Source organism: Puntigrus tetrazona, unplaced genomic scaffold (assembly GCF_018831695.1).
Source record: "Puntigrus tetrazona isolate hp1 unplaced genomic scaffold, ASM1883169v1 S000000769, whole genome shotgun sequence".
In the NCBI taxonomy this organism is placed as follows: Eukaryota; Metazoa; Chordata; class Actinopteri; order Cypriniformes; family Cyprinidae; genus Puntigrus; species Puntigrus tetrazona.
The window spans coordinates 705001-715000 of record NW_025048378.1 but is presented as its reverse complement, the minus strand read 5'-3'; the positions used below and the strand labels follow the sequence as shown (position 1 = coordinate 715000).

General features: G+C 37.9%; 2 protein-coding genes across 6 annotated transcripts in view; one reads left to right on the top strand and one right to left on the bottom strand.

The window, feature by feature from the left end:
• The first annotated feature begins 1487 nt into the window (after positions 1-1487).
• tlr1 (toll-like receptor 1) lies at positions 1488-5134 on the top strand. Its single transcript, XM_043233214.1, has 2 exons — positions 1488-1611; positions 2109-5134. The coding sequence occupies exons 1-2, from the start codon at positions 1565-1567 to the stop codon at positions 4507-4509; spliced, it is 2448 nt and encodes an 815-aa protein (XP_043089149.1). The 5' UTR covers positions 1488-1564; the 3' UTR covers positions 4510-5134.
• A 109-nt stretch (positions 5135-5243) lies between these two features.
• ints10 (integrator complex subunit 10) overlaps positions 5244-10000 on the bottom strand; it is a 13455-nt gene continuing 8698 nt past the window's right edge. For 2 of the 5 annotated variants that reach the window (XM_043233215.1, XM_043233216.1), the window contains exons 14-18: positions 9272-9351; positions 9033-9195; positions 8088-8181; positions 6958-7026; positions 5244-5743 (exon numbers count right to left, since the gene is read on the bottom strand). In XM_043233215.1, coding sequence (XP_043089150.1) covers positions 5587-5743; positions 6958-7026; positions 8088-8181; positions 9033-9195; positions 9272-9351 — 563 coding nt within the window. In that variant the 3' untranslated portion in view covers positions 5244-5586. The other 3 variants (XM_043233217.1, XM_043233218.1, XM_043233219.1) reach the window with 2 other exon arrangements.

Below are 10000 nucleotides of genomic sequence, written 5' to 3'. Positions count from 1 at the left end.
AAATATTATGCTACCCGTTTCCTAAACGTTTAAATCGTCCAGCTTTCAAAACGTTCAAAAACTTTTTTTCTTGGTTACGCGAACTTTACAGACAGCATTAAAGGTGACATTTTGTTTTGGAAACCTTATTTTAGGTTAATAATTTTAATGTTCTACAAACCAGAATTCTTCATAAATCTTCATAAATCATGTTTTTTTTAGAGAAAGTCTCCTTTAAAGTTGTCCAAATTAAGTTCTTGGCAATGCATATTAATTACTTTTAATGAAGTTGCATGCATAAACAAACTATTTCTAATATACGACTGCTATATAAATGCTATATGCTACTAAATAAAAAGCACCTTACAGGCTAGATATTATTAGTATATGTATAGACACAAATTCTACTAGAGGAATTTTAGATATTGCATTAAACTATATCTTCGGAGAATGTACATATGTGAAATTTATGCTATATATAGCCTTATAGGTACTCTTGATACAGAGCAATATAATGTGATATTACATTTTCATACTGAAATGCAGCCTTAATTTAATAATAATAATTACCCTCATCCTGGAGTCAGGGGCACGCCATCACCTGGTGCTTTAAAATACTCAAGATTCTTTGATAAAAGACCTAAAGCTCAAATAAAACATTATGGTTGCTTAGTCACACACATTTAAGAGAGCCTCGGACGGTGTTTGTAATGGTTAACAGCATTAACTGCGTCTTCGTAATTACATTATCAGTCCTCCGGAAAAATACAGACTGTACGTGAAAGTTTGTTGAGAGATGGATATCTACTGTGAAGGATAAAGTGCTGAGCATGTTATCTGTTATCTACCAGTGTTTCTGTAACTCTGAAGAACCGTTAAATCAGGAGAAGGAGCAACCAAATCATCTGCTGGACGAATACGGTACTGCATCTACAGTCAAACAAAGCTGCTCAAATGCTTAAAAATGATTCATGGTGAACATCCTGTTTTGACATACATGACCCTGCACCACAGTTTTGAAATTGAGATTTCCGAATCATCTTTTCATTGATGTTTGTTAGGATATTTGGCCGACATCTATCTGTAACAAATCTGAGGGTGCAAAAAACCCCAAATTTACATATTGACAAAATCACTTTTAAATTTGACCAAAGTCCTTAGCAATGCATATTACTATTCAAAAGTTAAGTTTTGATATATTATCAGTGGTATATTATCAATGATCTTTGCGCAATAACCTAATGATTATTGGCATAAAAGAAATATTTCTACAAATCTACCTGTGCTGCTGACGACTGCTCCTGTGCTCCGGCATCGCATACGAATATGTAAATATTAATAAATGCAGATGTGCTAGAGTTAGGCTATGTATATTCAAAACAAAACAGAATGAAACGTAGCGCCCGCTTGCTGTCATACGAACGGTTTCTTAGATTGAAAGATGCCTGCAACAAAGTCAAAGTATTACTTCCATGTGAGGCTCCGTCTCTGAGAGTAAATAACTTGGTGACTATCAGTAAATGACTGTATTAGGGGAAGTGAAACACTGGAAAAAGCAGAAGTCCAGTAACATCATTTAAATGTGATGCACAGTCTCATAAGACAGCGAACAACCCCATCTATAGCAGACGGGTAAGAGAAATTATTTATCTGTCTATCTATGTATCTATCTACCTATGTATCTATGCATCTATCTATCTATCTATCTATCTATCTATCTATCTATCTAATGCCAATAGGTTGATTATAGAGTATGCTAAAATAAAGTCTGATCAGTTAAAAACAATGTAAAGATAATATACATGCTAATTAAACAGGACTTTTACAAACACAACTGATACAACTGAACAGTAAATTTAAATGCCAACATTACCATATTTGCCATATTATGCCATTATTAACATTTAATAACTTTCATCCTGCAACGTCTTTTGATTTACAGTAAAAGTAATCCAAATGCACTATTTCCCAAAGGCATTCGTTTGCATTTATAAATGTGTTTAGTGTTATTTTAGCAAATTTGAAATGCTGCTACGAAACGGCAATGCAAACTGAGACAAAATTGAAGCTAAAAATGAGGCTGACCTAAAAGAGGAAATGAAATTAAGTGTTTTTTTTTTCTCCTTCAGAAAAATGAAGCTGTCGGGCTGGTGGCTGCTGTCTGTTTATATCACGTGTTTCCAGCCGTCTCTCATTCTGGCCATTAAGCGGACGGTACTGAATTACTCATCTCAGAACCTGTCCTCGGTTCCCCCCGATCTCAAACCGTCAACGGAGGACTTGGATCTGTCTATGAATCGCATACAGACACTGACCTCCAAAGACTTCATTACAACACCAAGACTTCACTTCCTCAATCTGTCCTGGAATATACTGGAGAACATAAACATTGACACATTTAACTACACGCCGGTTTTGGAGATCTTGGATTTGTCGCACAACAGACTCCAGAACCTCTCGGACCAACTGTACCTGCTTAAAGCAGGACGCTTGCAGCTTTTAGATTTATCGTCCAACTTGTTTTCCATCATGGCGCTAGGAAAGGAATTTTCCACCTTGAAACGCCTGCAATGGTTGGGCCTGAGCGCCAAATCAATCAGCAACCAAGACTTCAGTTACATTGCCAATATTACCCTTAAAACGCTCTTTATTAATGCACAAGGTCTACACGCATATGAGAAGAACAGTCTCACAGAAGTACGCTCTGAGAAAGCCATCATCGCCTTGTCTAAAAGCGACCTTGACATCAGAATCGCAACTGATGTTTTTGCGGCCTTTGAAGAAGTCGAGTTCACTTTGGTGGACAGCGAGATGAAGGTCATCCAGCAGATGCACCGCAGAGGAATCCTACGCACCGTTAGCTTGGAAATCTCCAAAGTGAAAACCACTTGGAAAGTTCTAACAAGCTGCGTAAACACAGTATTGCAGTCTACAATTCGACAGCTCTCTTTTTCGGACCTTACGATGACAAAAATGGAAGGCGGCATGCCGTTGTCGACGAGCCGCATGCTGGACTCTTTCTCTACAACTAGAGCATCCGTAACCGTATTCATCTTCAATCAGATGGAGCTCTATGACTTCTTCATAAACATGCCTGCAAGAAACGTCAGTTGTACCCAAACCCCAATCATCTTCATGACCTGTCCTTTGACTGTTAGCATGATCGAGGGGTTGGACTTGTCCAATTGCGCTCTTACGGAAAGCGTCTTCTCGGTTGATCCGGATACTGAATGTGGTACACTAACAAACCTGGTAAAGCTGGTTCTGAGGGGCAACAACATGAAACTCCTTAGACCGCTGACCTCAAGATTCCATCTCATGAATTCTCTTCAATACGTCGACCTCAGTCTGAACACACTCACATATTCAGAAGAACAAGGTGAGTGTGTTTGGCCTCCCAAAGTTGTCCACGTGGATTTGTCATCGAATGGGTTCGACCAGAGCGTCTTCAAGTGCTTGCCCGAATCAATACGGATCCTAAACCTTCGGAATAACCGAGTGACCTCAGTTCCGTCAGATCTTCGGGTTTTGGATGAATTGAGGGTCCTTGACCTTACGGACAACCGTCTTTTAGACCTTCCCACCTGTCAAGGGTTCCCAAACCTGCAGAAACTCTCTGCAAGATCCAACTCAATTCACTTGCCTTTACCGGAAGCCCTTAAGACCTGTCCGCTTGTTAAAGATCTGGACTTGAGTCGCAACCCTTTCATCTGCACCTGTGCTTTGCGTGAATTCACCGCTCTCATTAAAGACCGAGCAACACGACCGAAAGGAGAAACCCTTGGTTTGACTCTTGGACACTGGCCGGAAGGATACCGGTGCAGTTACCCAGAATCCTGGAGCAACTCCTTACTAGAAGACTTCTACCTACCTGAGATCTCCTGCAATGCTTGGATCCTGGCTATTACTATTCTGATCCCGACGATCACTTTAATAGTCACCGTTAGCCTTCTTTGCAACCGCCTGGATGGGCCGTGGTACCTCAAGATGATCTGGAAATGGACACGAGCCAAGCACAATGCAATGACTTCCCGAGGGAAATCGGAAGACTTGGAAGGGTTGCGTTTCCATGCATTCGTCTCGTACAGCCAAAAGAATGCAGACTGGGTCAAATCTCAGTTTCTTCCCAAGCTCGAAGGCGACTGCAGCTTGCGAGTGTGTCACCACGAGCGCGACTTCATCCCGGGAAAGACGATCGTCCAGAACATCCTCCGATGCATCGAGCAGAGCCGAAGGTGTGTCTTTGTCCTCTCCTCTCACTTCGTCCAGAGCGAATGGTGCCACTACGAGCTCTACTTCGCCAATCACCAGCGGGTGACGCGAGGGATGGACAGCATCATCCTCATTCTGCTGGAGCCTCTGCCGTTGTATCTCATTCCCTCCAAATACTACCAGCTCAAGTCTATGATGTCGAGGCGCACCTATCTGGAGTGGCCACTGGAGGGAGCCAAGCAGAAACTCTTCTGGGCAAATCTTAGAGCAGCTCTGCAGGCCGACCTTCCCAGTCCATCGGAGAGAGAAGAACAGTGATTAGAAGAATTCTCACTAATTATTAAGAGATTATATAAGAGATTGTTGAGCAGATAAGCAATCAAAAAACTTTAGCAAACATATTCAAGAGCCTAAAAGTGATGTAAAACTATTCGAAATAAGAGAAAACCTAAAATTAAGATATTTACGTACCTGGAAATAGAGTTTATATATGTATATGCATGTATATTAATGCAAGGCCAGCTTCATGTGGCAATTTCATCCTAGGGCAGTCAAATGATTAATCTCAATTATCACATCCAAAATAGATTTTTGCTTACATTTAAAAAGTGTACCTTGTATATTATGTATATTACATATGTACATATTACATTTATAATTCCTATTCATGTGTACATTTCATTATGCAAAAATTATTAATTTGTTGCAAAATTCCATGATGCACATAATCATTTTAATATTTAAAAGAATATTTTTCAAGCTCTAAAACATGTATTGGTAGAATTTGCGAGTAAAAAATTTAATCAAATTAAATCTAAAATCGTAAAAAAAAGAAAGAAAAAAAGCATGCATGTGCATTGCTTAAAGTCTGGGACATTTAGAGAGCTGCTGCTTTAAAGTTATTAATTACAAAGATTAGCAATGCATGCAAAAGTACCTTGAAATTAATAACCTTAAATTGAACAATAGATATCTTGACATTTACAGTGAAAAGGGACCTTAATGTAGTGATGAATAAACTGAAACAGGTAGAGAATGGCAATTAAACAAACTAGAGAACAAATGTTTTATTTATTATGAGCTGCCAACACAACATTATATTATACAATAACACAGTCTAGTTAGTTCACAAGTATTTTACAACAATATGATGTGAACATGTGCATTTGCTTCGACAGTGAACTCTTCACATTACAGACAAATAACACAAAAATGCTGAATACTTTTGAACGTTTGTTAATTATTACCTAAAATAAAACCATGACCTAAATGAGATCCGCCCGAGGAATTATAACTGTAAACATGTCCGAAGTTTGGTATATGATGCAACAATGTTGACCACATTTCTGAAATGTATGAAAAGTAAGAAAACCGGACTGATACACAGGTCAAAGGTCAGGGTAAGGACTGGACGAGGATGATCTTTTCGTTAATGCAGAAGCGGTGGAGCACCGTGAGCAGGTTTTCTCCGCACCGTGACACCTGACGCTCCATCGCCAGCCGGAAATCCTCCTTCACTCCTTTGGTGATTCCTCGAGTCACGGTGTGATGTCTGTGAAAACACACACACACACACACACAGTGTTTGAGAACACACCGAGCCGACACGGGCCACCAAATACAGACGAGCCGAGTACTGAACCAATGTGAACGTGAACTTTGTTCAGAACAAGAAACAAAACAGCTGTTTCTTCACATTCAGACAGATATAAGAGTAATGCTCTCTCAATCAAACACTGGACACACACACACACACACACACACACACACACACACACACACAGTGGCAGAAAATACACATAGGGGTGAACCTCACAAAGAAACGTCTGTCTCATATTGCATGCCCAATTTAAAAATTACATAAAAAAAACATAAAATAAATATGTTTACATAACACGTTTGTGTACTGTGTATATTTATTACGCACACACATACAGTAGATATTTAGAAAATATTTACATCTATATAGGTAAATTTGTGTAATTTGTTTTGTGTCCATATATACATGATACACATACATATTATATGAGCAAAAACATTTATTATGGATGCAATTCATTGTTTAATGGTGCTAAAATAAACTCAATATCTAGTTAAAAATAAAATGCAAATAAAGATTCAGAACTGCAAAGAAATAAACTAAATAAATAAAATAATAAATAAATATTTTTTGTATTAAACCAGTCTATTTTGGATGATGGTACTTTTATTTATTTATGTTTGTTTTTTATTTTGGGCAATTGTTAAGCACATCTACACCTTTTCAATTTAAAACAAGCAAATATTAGTACAATACTAAATACATTGTGTGTACTTGCACTTATAATAAATATAAAAAATATATTTTTTGCATTTAAATAAAAAGAAGAGATTACGGTTAAAAAAAAGAAAGTTTTATTAAAGCAAAATATAATTTTCTATTTTTTATTTCTGATTCCCAGGTGTGATACAACTCAGACGTTTCTTGACACCACCTGTGAGATTCACTCATGAATGTAAAACGCTGCATTTCAATGAATAAAAAAAAAGAAGAAATGAGCGCAATGTAATATAAAACAACCAAAAAAAACATCCTTCGAAGACTTCACAACAACTTGAGTAAAACACAACAGAAAGGGAGCCGTATGAGAGCGGGAACGATCTTGCAAAATGAAAATGCTTGAGCGGAATGAAGAGAAATAATAGGAGGAGAATGTGAGCGCATGACCAGGCTGGGAGGAGTCTGGGAGGGTTGGGGGCGTGGTTTGGGTGAAGGGGGCGGGGTACCTGTCAGCCTTCTGAGCCCCTGGAAGCAGCAGGGTGTTTAACTCCACCCCCAGGGCGGGGCTAGGGTTCCTACGGACAGCAAACACTCATAAACGCACCGCCAGCATGAGAAGAGCTGATGTACTGTCACAGCGGAAGAAACGCTCGGTCAAGAGCTAGCGGCTCGTCCAAACACTACCATTACACAGCTTCAAATCACATCTGAAACACCATCACGACAAAACATGCTCATTTCAACTAAGACTTCTTGCTTTATTTCAGCTCTGACGTGATACATGCAACGATTCCATATTTACATGATGCCACAGAAAAAGGATGATCCCGGGTCAAATCAACCACCTTTCAGAAACCGGCCCGTCTTAAATTACTCCACTATTTTAAAGAGGACAAATTACAGTTTAGAAAATGGCATCAGAATTTTATTTTTATTTGCATCCGTTAGTAAAATCTATTGACTTTAGTCATCTGTGTTGCATTATGTGCCAATGATGGCTGTTAAAAAAGAACGGAAAAAGCACTTTTTGTCCTCCAATGTTTAACACTTTTAGATTTTGGTTCTTAAACTTTTCTTTTATCATCTTTATTTTTAGATTCGGGGATCGAAAAGTCAAGTGGGATGAGTATATATTTTTTCCTTTATATTTTAAGAAGAACAAATTAAGTTAGGTACTTAAAAAAAATAAATAAAAAATCCAGGATGAGTTGAAATGGCCTCGAAACATTTTGGTTCCCAAAAAGAACCATTTTTTCCCAGTAATCTTTAGTGGTTCTGTGGATGATAAAGGCTCTTAATGTCACTAAAGAGCTTGCACTTAGAAGTCGTTTATTGGTTCGTCGTGATGCTCAACCGCAAACTCACGAGTTTCAACCCCATAAAAACCACAAACCCGATCAAAAAGGCTTCACAAAGCAGCTGGAGGACATCGGCACTAAAGCAGGGTAAAGAAAACACGCTAAGCAAACCGCCTTGTTCCTGTCAGCCCTGTTCTGAACCGCAGCCTGTCCCCTAAGTCCAAAACAAAAGGAGAAAGGAAACAGGAAGGAGGGAGAGACCTTCGATGATCGCTTCTCATCATCTCCAGTTCCATTGGCTGATGTGTGTGTGTGTGTGTGAGGTGGGCGGGGCTTACTTGATGAGCATCCCCTGATTGGGCAGCAGCTCCAGCTGGACCCGCCCTCCTTCTGTGGTGCGCAGGTAAGCAAACTCTTCTAACATGTCAATGTCTGAGAGAGAGAGCGGGTCAAGGACAGACATTCACGTAAAAACACATGCAATTCAAACATTTTAAATGATCCCGCAGCGGGAAAAAATAACTGCACAGCTACCGCGCCATGTTTAATAGAGTTTATGTCCATATAAACATCGAGGTCTGCAGCAAATTACATAGCTTTGCTCAGTTTGGGCCTCGAGACATTTTTTCCCATTACTTTCAGGCGTCATATTCTCACTGCATCAGACTTTTGAGTGACGAAACATAAAACTGATTTTGTGAAAAGTCATACCATAAAAAGATTTTACTGACTTTTATTTCAGAAATCTTAAATCAGATTCTTAAGGATTAAATTCTAGTAGTCTATGAATTAGTGCCGTCAATGGATTGCATCCAAAATAAAATCTGTGTATGTTTATTATGTAAAAATAAACACACACACATATATACAGAAAAATCTTAAAAGCATATATTTTACATCATATACAAATATAAAAGTAACAGTTTTCTTAAATATATACATTCACATGTGTGTGTTAATATATGCATAATAAATACACACACACCTCATGTAAACAAAAGTGTTTATTTTGGATGCATGTTTATTTATAGTCTTTATATTAATGCATTATTGTTACACGTTTATATAGATTCCTAATGTGCATTGTAACATTGTCATAATAAAAATTATAACTAAATTTAAAATGTATGGTGTATTAACAAATAGATAAGTGTTATAATGTATTAACAGTACAATAAGTGCATTACAAGGCATAATTAATGCACTGAAACTAACTTTTATTATGCTTTATGCATAAAGGCTTAAAGTCATGAATCATAATCTCTCTCTCTTCTGAAGGATACTGGTGACGTAGTTGAAGAAGTTCTCGTACTGGAAGCTGCCCTGCTGGCAGATCTTATCCACCGCCTTCAGGAAGAGATGCTCGCCCTGCGGCCAATCATACTGCAGGAGAACGATCACATGACCCAGGGCCAGGTCGTCTCTGTTATCTGTGAAGGCCCTCAGCTTAGAAAGAAAGGAGACGAGTTGAAGTCAATCTGAAGCGCGTGCTTCAAGCGGGTGAGAGGTTCAGATCCGGTACCTTAAAACAGGCCAGCATGAGCTGAAGACAGAAAGGAAGGATGGATTTACTGGTGCAGGGGACCAGCCTCAGGTCGTTGCCTAGCAACAGAGGAGAGAGAGAGAGAGAGAGAGAGAGAGAGAGAAGCATGGCTCATGAATATTCATTAGATCACATTTAAAATGATAAAGTTCTCGTTCTTAAGTTTTGAACTTTTGACAGTGAAAGTACAAATGTTTTAGGCATTTAAAGTTTTATTTTTTTTCCAAAAAAAAAAAAAAAAAAAATTCTGATATTTAAACAAAAATGATAATTTACAGACATTATTTTTAACAAACAATTAAAATGGGAAATGCTACATTGGCAACTAGCTGTAATAGAAAAAGTTTTTATTTCTGTTAACATTTTATTTCAAGTAATATATTTTTAACTTTTTTCTAATTTATGTTTTTAAGTTTCACCTCGTTACTAAAGCGAGCCTCAATATTCCTCCACTTCACTTAATAACGTTCATTAAAAAAACATAAAAACAACGATGCATAACACTTCTACAGCCTTCTTAATACTACTTAATGTTTTAACAATTATTAATACATTTAACAATTCAAAACTTGTATCTGTTAACATTAATCAAGTGAGAGAAGTGTTTTATTAACTAAGATTAACAGAGATCAATACAAGCTCTTAAAATATACTGCTCATTAGTTTATGCCATTAAATGTTAAGGCAAAAGGGTTACTAAAGTAAAAA

What these genes read in the sequence shown, in the direction of transcription:
- tlr1 (XM_043233214.1), top strand. Translation starts at nt 1,565, where the DNA reads ATGCACAGTCTCATAAGACAGCGAACAACCCCATCTATAGCAGACGG. An exon ending in ACCCCATCTATAGCAGACGG is followed by an intron (nt 1,612 to 2,108) that starts GTAAGAGAAATT and finishes TTTCTCCTTCAG; the next exon opens with AAAAATGAAGCTGTCGGGCT.